This window comes from Dipteris shenzhenensis, chromosome 8 (assembly GCF_047967505.1).
Source record: "Dipteris shenzhenensis isolate YYH24624 ecotype China chromosome 8, Dip_SZ_1.0, whole genome shotgun sequence".
In the NCBI taxonomy this organism is placed as follows: Eukaryota; Viridiplantae; Streptophyta; class Polypodiopsida; order Gleicheniales; family Dipteridaceae; genus Dipteris; species Dipteris shenzhenensis.
In genome coordinates, this window is record NC_141603.1 from 52,153,200 (window position 1) to 52,167,718 (window position 14,519).

The 14,519-nt window shown below is 45.4% G+C and overlaps 1 protein-coding gene across 3 annotated transcripts in view; it reads right to left on the minus strand.

The window, feature by feature from the left end:
* Positions 1 to 1,406: 1,406 nt before the first annotated feature.
* Positions 1,407 to 14,519, minus strand: part of LOC147899661 (pectin acetylesterase 8-like) — a 49,897-nt gene continuing 36,784 nt past the window's right edge. For 2 of the 3 annotated variants that reach the window (XM_087378362.1, XM_087378361.1), the window contains one exon: positions 1,407 to 1,649. In XM_087378362.1, the coding sequence (XP_087234488.1) occupies positions 1,548 to 1,649 (102 nt within the window). In that variant the 3' untranslated portion in view covers positions 1,407 to 1,547. Of the gene's footprint in view, positions 1,650 to 1,937; positions 2,212 to 14,519 lie in introns of those variants that run through there. The other variant, XM_087378363.1, reaches the window with a different exon arrangement.

Below are 14,519 nucleotides of genomic sequence, written 5' to 3' on the forward strand. Positions count from 1 at the left end.
AAAGATCATATGAGCCATTAACACATATGTCGTGAATTCCAACGAAAAGGTATGACACCATAGTTAACTATCATTTGGAATGTTTGGTGCACTTCTACATACCTAGGAGATGGCCAACCTACATGAAGTAGTAGCTCTATAGATATGCAAGGTTAGGTTCAGGTTAGTGCAACCTAGCATACATTTGTTGTGAAAAAACATACCATGCAACTTCTAGGTATGACAATTGGATTTAGAAGTAACTTTTTTAATAAATTCTTCTTGATTTCATAATGTAAGGCCCTTTGATAAGTGGTCTTGATAAGTGGCCTTCAAGTACACAACAAAATATACTTATAAAAACTACCAATGATGTGTTTAAGTTAATAAGCAAGTGCTCAACATTGTAAAGTTCATAATAGGATACTAAGGAACAAGGGATGACATGGATGGTTCATCTATGTTCTTCCTTTCTCTTAAAGCTTGATCATTACCATAACACCAACCATTTGAGTCATGTCAAGATGCTTGGGAGGAGCCGACCTATTAAGAGGAGGGACTCGTCATTCTTGCCCAATGTAACCAATGCCATTTTGAGAGGTTTTGGCAATAGGATAATAGCGAGCCCACATCCATAAGGGCATGGAATCTAAGAATGATCTCCACAAAAAATTAGATGCTAAACCAGACAAAGGAGAGGAGGTTGGTTTGAGCAAAGGAAATTGATGAATGACTTCAAATAAGATAGAAGACATGCTTACAAAATTTTCTTTCTCAGCTGTGGACGAAGTATGGATGTCTTGGAGGTAAGAAAGTAAATTTAAAGAACACCATGGAAATGTATTTACCAAAAGGAGGCAAATAGTTCTACTAACTTCCGAATGTGGTTTGATTGCAAAGATTCTTATGAATGTGGTTTGATTGCAATCGAGGCTAAAAATACAATGTGAACAAACTTTATTTTTGTGATAAAATAAAAGGAGCATACTTTCTTTCGTATGCTACCTTGCCTCATAAGTATGCCACTAGGAATTACGCTCAAGGTTTCAATCATTTTGATTTCTCTAATGGTAATAATTTTGGAAATTCCTTTCAAATTACAAAAGCAACATGTTAGAAGAGTGATGTATGAACTCTTTTGTGATGATACTTTATAGCCTTTGAGAGGTTGATAGGATATAATAACCATATCTTTAAACTAATATTTGATACACTCAAGGTTGCATCACATTGTGTGAGACACTTATTTAATATTAACTCTTGTTGAATACACTGAGGGGGAACTTTCTTTATTTAAGTAAATGGAAAAAAAAAATCACTTCCACAAGAGTCCCATGTTACTATGACAATTTCAATGTATTATTTAAACTCTAATTTTTTCTTCATAGTTTACCTATCAAGATCACAAGAGTCTTAAAAGGGTGAGTTTGTGCTTTGTTTTTGTTTTATTATCACACTTACGTCTTCACAACTACTTGGCAATTTACCTGTGAATGTGTGCATCTAAATGAATGGAAATTATTAAAATAGAACTAGCCAATGAATGAATGAGCCATTTTGAAGGCCAACTATAGTACGCCTATACAAGTGGGATTACATGGGTATGCACAATCGATATACTTTCCATTTGCTCTATTGGTTATCCAATCCCCTGTCGCTTTCACAACAGACTGCAACACAACAATCCCAAAAGGCATTTTTAAAGAGATGTCCATGCCAACTTTCAAATGTAGAGACTCAAAAATCACATGAGACGAAAATACAATAAAATATTCAATTATACATCAAAACAAAGTCCATTTTCTTCTAGCATATTCATATTGCAAAGCATCCGGATAAAGGTTGAGTTACATGATATGGAGGGTCAAGACGTTCCAAGTTCACTGAACAGAGAGGATTTATAGGATCACTACATATTCGCAATAGTTTAGTTGGCATGAGAAATATAGAGACGTCCACACAATCGTAAGGAGTTCATCCTCACACTGCAATTGTTGAAAAGTTTTTGGCTCTTTGAAGGTTTGTATTAGCAAGTAACATAAATATGCCTTTCTCAACGAAGCCCAAGTTTAAGACGTCCAATCCAAATTGGGGTTTTCACCTGAACCTCATGTGGGCTCGTGACGACAGTGCCTTTTGTTGGAGAAGAGTCTACTCTCAAGATCCACGATCACTTCAAAGAAAGATCCATGCTTATAATTTTGAGCTTGGGTGCAACAAAGAATTGAAAGCCTATTGGTCAACAATTGGGTGATTATTTTAGACATTATTGAGTTATGAGTTGTAGGAAGAACTTGTATGTGACATTGTTTTAAGTTAAGCTTGGCAACCATGAAGCTTGTAGAAGGTAATAAGAGGGGGGATTTCTTCAAAGTTGAAGAAGCTCTTTAGCCTATATCTATGTCTAGCTTTCAAATGTGCTCTTGGCAATTTACGCATGTAAGAAGCCACCAAAATGAAATGAACTAAAAGTATAAAGGAGGACCTTGTACAATAAGCCCCAAAAAATGATGGCATCGCCCTGATAATTATCAATAGCTTGGACATATATGTTATTTTTAGTCTAACAGACAGAGAAAATAGAAAAGTTTGATCTATATACAGGTAGACCATGCTAAAGTTCTGTACTCCATTGACAATATGGTATTATGTCCTCGGAGGTAGATGGGGTAGGGAGAGTGAGATCATTCGCGGGTTCTTCTTTCTTTACCACGCCAAGTTGCATGGTTGGATCTTATGCATAATGGTTCTTGTCTTGAATCTTTCAAAAATGATAGAGTCTAAAGTCCATTGTACCTTTGTTCTTGAAGATCCTTTTGACTTCATGCAATGATATTGACATGGTATTTCCTTGACTTGGATAACTAGCATGTGTCTTGTCTAGTCACTAGAATAAAAGTAAGTCGAATTTACTACTGCTCACTTATTTGCTATCCAGAACTAAGGAAGCTTTGGGCTTGGGTCCAAGGAGGCTTCTCCAACTAGATGCCCAATGAAGACCCACAAATAGTGGGACCCCAACACTGTCACTTCGGAGCTGGAGGAGTTATGATGGCACCACTAGTTGAGGGAGGGTTGCCCCCTTAATGAGGTATAGTTGGATCTTGGAAAGTGGTTTGGGCCGTCTAGAGTAGGGCGCTCAGAGAGATGTGGCGAGGTGCCTTTTTTCTCATACACAACACGCATCAATAGCTCAAGGGGGTCACTCATAAATATGTAAGCGTAGCATGTGGGATCAATAGGAGGGGTTTTTTTAATGTTTTTTCTTCACATTTTCTACATATAGAAGAAGACCATTTAAAGGGGGTATTCATAGATTTAATAGAAAAAGGGTGTGTCTTATTCATGAAAATTCACGGATACGGGACTTCTAAATTAGGCCTCAAATGCATGTGATATAGAGAAATTACATATCATGAACCACCCAATATCGATCATCACCTCCACAAAGAACCTTTTGAGAGAGCGACGTTGGATTGAGGAACACATGCACCACGAGGTCATCTCCACATTTTAGTCGTGCTCATTGAGGGTTATTATTTTTTCTGGATGGTTGCCCATGTGGGTCTACCCATTGGCCCTTGGCTAGAGAAGTTGCATGTTGATGGGAGCTGCCATTGCTGATGGATAGAGACCTTGACACAATCCCTTGAGCTGCTCCCAAGCACAAAGGATTTGGTGGAGGCCCTCTGGATAGTGGCTCGAATGCACAGCAGGATTTGTGAGATGGCAGCCTGGCTGATAAGGGGGGCCATGCCTTCTCCATTGACACAGTCACCCTAGCTTCTAGGATCTAGGGACAGAGGGTCTTCTCGATCGAGGTAAAGTATGTGACTCGCCCTTCTCGCCAGCATCTTGATTCTTCCCCAAAGAACAATGTTTAGGAGATGGTGTCTAGCATCGTTGCTTGGAACATCTGGGTGACCCACGACACCCTGGTAATGGAAGGCCACCACACCCCTTGGCAGCTACCCTCATCTCCCGTTTTTCCAAACAGCCCCCAACAAGCAAAGTGTCTCTAGTGCAACCGATCAATTTCAGCCGACCGAGCGGGCCTGGCCTAGACATTCCTAGGCAATGAGCTGGGTTCTCTGAAAACAGACTGGTTAACAGCCAGTTTCCATTCCTTTGATTCTCCCACAATCAGCACCGCACGGATTGCTCATTTGTATGGTTGGTTTGTAAAGCCTTAACAGAAGCTTTTTTCTCTAATGGAAAAAAGGTAAGAAAGATTTGGGTAAAAGCTATGATTACAAGCCTTAACAGAAGTTTTTTTCTCTAATGGAAAAAAGGTAAGAAAGATTTGGGTAAAAGCTATGATTACAGCAGGATACATCATCCATAGTTGTCCTATATGGGGCCCTTGCAAGACATGGTATGGGTCAAAACCATATAACTAGTCTACTCCTAGTGTCTGTGGTTATGCCTACCTCCTACAACCCAATCACATGGTAGATCCAATTCGACTTCAGATGTGTACGATGCCTCTTCTCTATTTGTGGTTGGCTTGATGCTTTTGATGAAATTCAGCCAGATGAGCAGTTATTCATCCAGACACGAGCTGAGGTACACCTATATGCTCTAAGAAATGATCATTTTTTTATTTACCTCCACCATAGGGCAGTCTGGTTCAGCTCGCACCTGGGTAAGTAAGGCAGGCGGCAAAGAAGCCACAAATTTTCTCTAATGCATCATAAAAAATGGGAAGAGGATGCAAATAATAACAAACTAAAGTACTATTGCACTCACATCAAATTACATATTTCCATTCCCATGCCATCCAAGGAAAGGCATACTATCACACTTCTTTGCACAAGAGCTCATTATTTGGCCATTGAAAGTGGAGCATGGACTGGTCTAGAAACAGTCATTCACACACACGCCCAGTCTAAGCCAACATTAGAGTGCACTTTCCATCATTGATCATGCAAAGTACCAATCAATCCCAAATCCTTGAGGTCAGCCATAGTAATCCTCGTATCCTAGGTACCTTTGTATGCCTCTTATTTGAGCAGAGAAAAGAACTCATGACAAAAACACGAGTGAACCCTCTGATTCCTCAGAGGAGATTGCTATGTTATGCTCTTGCCAAGTCCCAGGTCATGTCTCACTATCCTTCTCCCCTCCCCCACACACCCAACAGCTATCGATCTACTACATAGAAGTTAGAAAAGACAGCACTGTTGAGCACAATCATTTGCTCCCTTGTCTCATCTTCCACATGGCAAAATTATTCTTCCAAGTACTCATAGAGTGTTGCTCGAGCTCCTAGCTCCCTTCCCCATTCTTGTTTGAACTTCCGTCTCCTCCTACATCATGTGCTCACGTGTCTAATCTTTACAATTGTTCTTTCAAGTACTAATAGAGTGTTGCTCGAGCTCGTAGCTCCCTTCTTTATCCTTGTTTGCCCCTTCCCTCTCCTCTCACCAGCACTCCCTTTCCTTCCGCTTCTCTTCCAGCCTCTTCAGCCTGTCACCCAAGAGCTCACGGGTCTCCAACACGCCTAGCAGCTAGCGCCTTTCCTTGTGGCCTCCTTCTCCACCCCTTTTTCTTCCACTTCCATTCCTCTCTTCTACCTAGCGGCTACCCTCATCCCCTTCTCTCTCCTCACTCCCTTCCTCTTCACCTTTCTCTACCCTCGGCCAGGCCCTTTTGGCCCTTCTTACATCCCCCTCATTTTCCCCTTAGCATTTATCCCCGTATCTCCTTTCTTTCTCTCTTTCCTATCTTTTCTTTCCCTTCCCATTCTCTTCTTTCGTTTCCCTCTGCTTCCCCCTCCCCCCCTTTTCCTTGAAAGCTAGCATTTCGAATCCCAGGAGTTCTCTTCTTTCGTTTCCCTCTGCTTCCCCCTCCCCCCCTTTTCCTTGAAAGCTAGCATTTCGAATCCCAGGAGGTCGTAGTGGATAAGCGGACCTTCTCAAATTCTAGCCAGAGCAGCTTGCATGGCAGCATCCTTGACTCCCACAACTTATCACACAATGCCTTCACTTGAGGACCAAATCCAAGTTGGGCGTGCAGTACATGAGCTCAGTGACTAAGCAATCATTGGGTGCCTTGCTGATCTTTTGCCTACTAGACGATAGGTCTGCGAACGGTACAAGCAAGCTGTACGTTGGAAAGAGATGGCAGACAACAGGTGATGATTTAGGACTTGGTGTTTTTGTGATCTTGCTATCCATTTTAGAGATAGCTTGGACACTTCTACACAAATTCCTCATCTACATTGGACCTCACTTGGTTTACTTTATCCCTGAGTACCACTGCTTCACAATGGATGACATGGAGATGCACGATCAGATCCCAACTTTGGTATGGCCTTGAAGCCCGGCTTCAATCCTCGTGGATGATGGAGTTTTGATGGTAGTTATGGACCCCTCGTTCCTTATTTTTTGTTTTTATTTGGAGACTCTCTTTGGAGGTCTAGCGCTTCAGCAGGTGGAGGTAGTGGGACTCTTAAGACAGTGTCAGAGACTGGGGCACCCCAGCACCCACCAATGCAAGGCACGACTTCACAAGCTCCTCATGGCATGGCTTGGATGCCACCCCAAAATTGAAGAAACCAGCATTACACAAATCAACAGCGAGTAGATGACAGTACGTAGGGAAGCAATCGAGCACTCCTATGAAGTGTAAACCCCCCTGCTCCTCTCTCCAAAAAGAAGCAAGGTAGGGAACAAGGTACTTCACCATCTAGAGTTTGAGAAGGACAACAGAGGGGTCTTCCTTCTCTGGCATGCCCATGGAAGAAAGAGGCATTTGTGAGTAGTTCATTTTCTCCATCCAAGGATGTGACGCTTGGGGGAGCTCAGGATCCAGGGGGCTTTCCTTTGGATGGGATTGTCAGGATGGAATCTCCAGGAGAGACTGAGCTAGTTTTATGTAGGAGATTGGGCTTTGCCCTTAGGAGGGTTCCAATTGGATCCTAGAAGGTGCAACGATGGCCAATCACTCCCCCATTGTTCTAAAGTTACAGCAACCCTACCGTCAGGGGCTTCCTCACACGGAGTATCCTTGATACTCCCTTTCAGGAGGAGGAGGTACATCAAGTTATCAAACAAATCTAGCTTAGCGAGGATGCCTCCAAGCAAGATGGTTGGCTCTTTGGATAGCGAGGCCATCCTTGAGGGTAAAATCGTAGGCCCAAGCCTTGAGGTGCAGACACCCTTCAATTCATAGTTTCTTTGGTGGCGCTTATGGCTCTAGAAGGGCTGATTGCTTTGAGAGATCTATTGGGACTTCGGTGAGTAGTTTTAGCTATCCAAGATCATGCATTCATATAGGATTGTGGATGTGGAGTTTTGCTTTTACACCACTTGTATTGGCAGATGGCTATGGCGGCTGGATGCCTTGCCTTGGAGCCTTTCACAAGAGCCCCATTGGTTGGAGTAGTAGGTTTCCATCGAGGTCATTACTAGATTTTGGTCTCGCCTCCAGACTAGCCTCCAATGGAGCAAGATCTCATACTTCTTTTAGTTGATACCATCAGCCTTGGTTAGTGTCAATGAGGAGAGATGGGACCTATCATGCAGCGGGAAACTTGGAGACGATAGCACATTGCCTTACCCTTTGGCTTAGGGAATTTAGTGCTCTCTCAAGATACTCACTAGGGTGCGGAGGATCCTTCATTAGGGAGCAAGTCATTAATTATCTTGGAGGTCTACCCTTTGACTAGGTGGTGCCTAAAGGGCTTTTACCAAAGGAAAGAATATGGGAGAAGATGACCAGCATCACGACTTGGAAAATCTGGGTTCAAACAAAATAGTTTTGTGATGGAAGGGGTAGAAAAGTAAACTTGCATCCATCCTCATCAGTATTTCGCATGATATCATCTATACTTTGCAAGCTAGCTAGGAATAGGGTCCAAAGGGTTCTAGGAAGACCATTGAAAGGCGTGAGCAGTTCAAGCTAGATCAGCGAGAATCTCCTATATTTCCACGAATAAAGATAACCGTTGGTTATCAATGGTTGTTTATACTTGTTCCCTTCTCTCTCCACCCCCTCTCCCCCCCCCCTCCCCCTCACCACCCCTTCCCTATCCCGACTGTTAGCGCTCAATTCTGGTGTATGCTAGGCAGTGAGTTGAGACATTGAGACGTAGGCTCCAAGATAGCCAGCACTCCTTTTTCAATGCCTCACAGATTGTTGGATTTTGTATTTTTCAAACCTTATGATGGATAAAAAAGAGGACTATAAAAGTAACAGGGTATGAGCAACAAGGGTATGCTCACAAGTATGGCATCAACTATGAGGCATCCTTTTCTTCTATAGCCAAGATGACCACCATTCGAACTCTTGAATTGCTTATACAACATTATGGATGGTGGAAGGTATCGTGGTGAATTTCCAAACAACCGCAGCCCCAAGGTTTTGCCTTATCTTGCACATTTTCAAATGAACTTAGGGAGAAGCAACTTGGACATCCCCAGCGAAACTATTCAAATGAATTTAGGAAGAAGCTACCTCGACATCTACTATGTAACTATTGCAAAAATTCAAGATGAACACCAACAAACCGGTAGCTATACTTGCTCCATACAGAGTTGAAGCTCAATAGATATGATGCAAAAATCCTTTTGCAGCCACACTCAATTAACAAGATGTGAAGGCTAATTTGTTGTGCAATACGAGGCTTGACCTTGCCTCCCCTAGCCTAAGCTATGGTGCTTGACAAATTCATTCACTAAGGCGTTGCAAGGAAATGATTGTTTTTTGTTTGCCTTATTTCTAGAAATGGGTTTATTAGGCCTTTCATAGCTCTGTTAGAGCAAGAGGGGTGGTTGTTGTGTAGACTCGTGTGGTGTTGGCATCATTGTCTTCTTTCGTATAACATGATTACACTCTTGCGCCCAAATCCCCATGGCTCTGGGTTAGGGTTTTTATAACCTAAACCTATAGAATATTTATAATTCAGGGGTTTATTATCATTCCTGGAAAACAATCTCTCAATGTTATCACAGCTCTCTCTCTCTCTCTCTCTCCCACTTTCAGTGTTTTCAGTCCCACTTTCAGCATCCCGATACGAAATCCCTGCTATTTGACACATTGGTGAGACCAGCTGCGATGTATGCAGCTCCTTTCTGGGCAGGAGACCTTGGTGCTGCAGATTGGAGACGAGTAGAGAGGTTACAGATCATCATGTTCTCTCGGCTCATTAGGGCCAAGGCTACAGTTCCGCACGAGATCATGCTAGCAGAGTTTGGAGCTACTCCCCTTGCATTGGATGCAGCGTTTCAGTCGGTCATGTATTTGCACAGGGTTAGGGAGTTTGGAGACTCAGTAGCAGGCAGAGCTCGGTTGCCATGGTTAGCACTTGCATCTTCTATGGAGTTGGCACGATCTGGGGCCCGATACTACTGGTACTTCAGACTCACTAGGTGGCTCACATCTCTTGGACTAGACATGGATAGACTGCCTCCCTTCCGATACAGCATAGATGCCCCTCATCTCGAGTTGACTCGCCACGAGCTTAGTCAGGTCACGAGAGCAGACTTGCTGCAGCTTCATACGTACCGCACTTGGATTTATCCCACGCAGCTTCCGACGAAGATGGCCACATATCGTGACCACTTCCTTCGGATCTCAGAGGATGGATTTGTCATTCCACCAGGCTACACAGGTATCCACATGTCCCACTCACTGAGGATTGCCCTTGGCCAGCTTAGAGTCTCTTCGCATCAGCTCGAGATAGAGGCTGGTAGGATGCGACGCATGGAGGATGGACGGCGTCCAGGCCGAGAGACCAGGATCTGCCCTTGTTGCACCATGGGAGAGGTGGAGTCAGAGGAGCACTTCATTTGCAGATGCTCGCTATATTATGAGATCAGAGGGAGATTCCACTATCTCTTCACGGATGGCTTTGGACCTCTCTCACGAGTGATGGATTATGAGGATCAGCATTGCCTAGCTCTTTATGTCAGGGAGGCCACTATGCTTCGACGACACTACCTCAGAAACCATCAGCACAGACCGGAGCGTGATAGAGCCCAGCCCGATAGAGCTCAGACACACGCTATACCAGATGACAGGTATCAGGAGGAGCACGAGGAGGTCAGAGCTCACACAGGACACATGCCTCCACCCTGTGGATGTACATATGAGATGGTTTGTAGACGCCGCAGGATCTTGTTACATAGGGGACGTACTCGCCGCTTCATCTCCAGACGATCCAGGATGATGGCAGCTTTTCGGAGGAGACTTACTCATGGAGATCTCGCCCTACCAGCCGCTCACCTCACTTTTGCTCAGATTTGTACTCTCATAGCAGGAGGCAGAGTCGATGGACAGGATTTCCAGTATTATTTTGGTTATCAGACTCCGTGATACATGGACTTGTATCTTTGCATTGACATATTGTACTCATCCCCCCATTTTGCACCCAGGGGCGGTTTCCTTGCATCTAGCTTACTTTGTATTTAGGCTCGGATTTGGCATTGTATTGCGTAGCACTTAGATGATATTCGACGATGCCTCTTCTTTGTGGCACGTTGATTTTGTGCTATCTTGTAAGCAGAGTTCTTGATGTCTCATGGGCCCATTTTGGCCTTTAGTGGACAATAATACACTTTCTTTCTTTCTTTCTTTCCCCCCCCCCCCTATCAAGAACATAGGAGGAAGGGAATTCTAGACACGTCATTCTATGCACGAGAGTCTCTACAGACGGACATAGCCCATGAGATGATTCAAGATGACATTACGGAGTTCTCCAGAGAGGGAGACACCCTCCTACTAGAGGATTTCAATGCACGGACCGGAAATAAGCAAGTTGGCCTACTTGACTTCACCGATGACAAAGATCTAGATATAGTGCAAAAACTAGATGCAACTGAGCTCAGGATATTGAGACACTCTGCAGATGCCCCACAGGTGACAGGATATGGACGACATTTGCTTGAGCTAGGGACAACCACGACCTGATCATTTATAATGGTCTTCAAAGATGGCCATCATCAGGAGAACTCACCTACTTCCCACATAGTGGTGGATCTAGTACGGTGGACTATCTATCTACTAGGCCCACTAGATTTTGTCTCACGGATACACAACTTTGTCATACCTCCCCCTCCACTAGGAGCTGACCACTCATACTTGGCCTTCCATATCTTTGCTACTATGCCAACCATCATAGGGAGAACCCCCCCCCCCCCCCCCCCCAATACCTGCACACATCTAGACCCACGTTTACCATGTCCTTGACCCAATGTACATGAGCCACTTAGCCAAGGGGCTCCCGACCTATGATGCCCAGGTGCAGACACCACCAAATATGTCCTTTATGCTCAGGCCCACTACTTGATACTTGTTCACCACACAGAATGTACGAGCAACACTTTGCAGATTACACAATCAGAGAGCGCATGACCATGAGGGCCTAAGGACCGAGCACTTTGCACATGGGCAGGAGATCCTAGCACCGATCCTAGCACAAATGTTCAATCAACTGTGTGCCACGTTTCCCACCTACTTGGAGCACTACCACTATTGTACCGATACACAAAGCCGGAGACCCTGTGGAGACTAGGAACTACCACCTCATGATAGGCCATACTCTGGCCAAGATTTATGGATCAATCTCAGAGAGTGAGCTCAGCAACCACACAGAGGCTCAGGGGTAGCGGCTAGTAGCGCAAGCACGATTCTGGAGACAACACTCTACACTAGATCACATTTTCACTTTGAGGACTATCATTGAGGAGGCGAGGTCCAAACACCAGAAGGTCTACACATGCTTTGTAGACTTTGGGAAGGGTTTTGACACTGTCTTGCGGTCCCGCATGATTAGGAGACTACCGGAGCTACAGATTCTAGAGACACTGATACGGGGTGTGATGAGCCTATATGAGTCATTCATAGGCAGGGTTCACACCCCAGGTGGTCTATTGGATTGGGTCGAGAGCACGATCAGAGTGAAGCAGGGCTGCCCCCTCTCACCGACCCTCTTTGGGCTTTATATTGATGAGATCACTTCCTACACAGACCGCTTGGGAGGCGAAGGATCACCCTGGCCGATCTCATGATACAGATATTGCTATACGCCGCTGACATAGTCCTTATAGAGGGGCTATAGAGACACTTCGAGGCCCTAGAGGTGTTTTGCAGAGAGAGAGAGACCTAACAGTCAACCTTGGGAAGACCAAGGGTATGGTCTTCAACACCTCACATACAGTGCTCCGTTGACTCAGCTTCACTTATCGAGACGAGCCACTCTTACACCTATTTAGGAGCAGTCTTCATAGGATCCCTTTTCACTATGACACATGCAGCCCATGCATGGCTCACACGGAGGCGCTCTAGCCCCATTGGAGAGACAGTGATTCTAGTCACACTTTCAAGATGCACCGACGAAGTGTTGGCTCTTCGATACGCTAGTGCCGCCGGCTACCGTGTACCCAGCACCCTTCTAGGGATGTGACCTACCGATAGCAGAGTGGAGGAGATTTGAGTGGCTACAAGTGACTATGGAATCTAGGATGATTCGGAGCACGCCCTCAGTCCTGCATGAGATAGTACAGCTAGAGTTTGCAATGACCACTACAGACTCATGCCATCTTCCAGACAGTGACTTTCATTCACAGAGTCTAGGACTTACCCCAGTGGAGACTACCAAGGCTGGCTTTGGAATCATCCCAACGACTAGCTGAGAGCGGGGCCGACACATGGTATGCACGTATATCTACATGGTTTGCCAGACACCGGATTAAGATGGACAGGTCCCCTCCCTGAGTCGATTCGACGAGATAAGACTAACTGTATCATGCAGTTAGACCTCCTTCAGCTACATACGTCTAGGGGGGGAGATCAAGCGCTCCCCACCAAGACCCAGTTCTACCGTGACCATTTCCTGAGAGTCTCGAAGGAGGGATTCATCATCAGACCCTAGTATCTCGAGGACAAGGGAGTCTCACACGCATTGAGGATCGCCATTGGGCAGATGAGGGTTTCCTCTCATTAGCTGAGGATTGAGACAGGGAGAGCAGCACGTATACCCAAAGAGCAGCGGATCTGCATGTTATGCACACTAGGAGAGATTGAGACAAAGGAGCTTTTTCTCTGCGCTTGCCCAACCTACTATGAGATCCGGGGGCAATACCACTGTCTATCGCGATTGATCCACTTCCTTGACCAGGTTTGCATTGGGCTCTATCTAGTTGAGATCCGCCGCCACAGGGAGACCTTGCTACGACAGATTAGGGAGCAGCAGGAGGGGACCAGACCACAGGATACAGAGGCTGGGTAGACACAGCGACATCTCACAGATTTCTATGCTTTTGTCAGGACACAGTGGGGAGGACGAGGAGGGATAGCTGATATGCGGGCGGTGTGGATTGCTGAGAGAGGACTGCAGAGGTTACCTGTGACACGGAGAATGACCAGAGCACACTTGATTGAGGTCCGACCTATCACAACTTTCCTCAAAGGAGATTGCCCGAGATGGGGGTCACTCTAAACATAGCTCAGCGGGTTCAGAGATCGAGGAGACCACGCCCTCCTTTGCCACCACAAAGTGAGGCGGCGAGAGATCGAGGAGACCATGCAGATTGGGGATACCTTCGCTGCTCATAGACGAGCCACCACAGTGTCGGGTTTCGGACTCTGAGTTCCAGTTCCAGTTTCCAGCTCTCTCCTTCCCACTTCAGATAGCACATGATATGACATGACATGACATGATACAACATGTTTTGTTTTCGATTTCACTTGAGCTATTGAGCTCTTTTTATTTCAGCATAGTATAGTACTCGGCAAGGGCCTTAGCGCACCCTTTGCTCCAGCCCTTTGTGACTTGTATGAGTTTTTTTCCCTTTTTGGCGTTTTCTGCACTTTGTCCCATAGGCCCGCGATGCCTCCTGCGGATGTTACTCTCTCTCTCTCTCTCTCTCTCTCTCTCTCTCTCTCTCTCGTGCCATGGATTCTAACAAACTGGACACAACATGGCACTTCTGAATTGATGCCAATACCCCCCTATGGGGACCTTTATATAGTGCAAATGCCCATTAGGTCTGGCCAACCAGATTCCCTGCTGCCAACCAGACCCACAGACTGGTCAGCCAGTTTGTGTATTGCTGTCCTCACCAGGCCGACCTTGCTGCTGCCACCCAGACCCACAGACTGGCCAACCAGTCTGTGTATTGCTATCCTGACCACTCCGACTCTGCCACGTGGCACTCCACCACTGGCCTGGACTGTAATGCCGACCAAATATGTACCTGTCGATATCTACTTAGCAGTTCTCATACCTGACTGGACCATTCCAGGGCATATATCTGGCGTTTTATAGGCCACCTACTGCTGGGATGGATCCCAGCCACTCTGCTCCATATCCTAGGCTATTCCCAGCCCTAATTCGGGGCCTGTCGTAGCCTTATGCTGGCTATACTTCCAGCCATACAGTCAGTACTTGCTGCCCATGTGGCAGCCCTCTGCTTACTGCATTCATCTCCCAGTCCAATGCTCCATTATCCGTTGAATCTCTGTCTGCTGGCTCTGACTCTATCTGCATAGTTCAAAGTTCTTGCTTGCAATCAAATCTGTAACTTAGTTAGGAT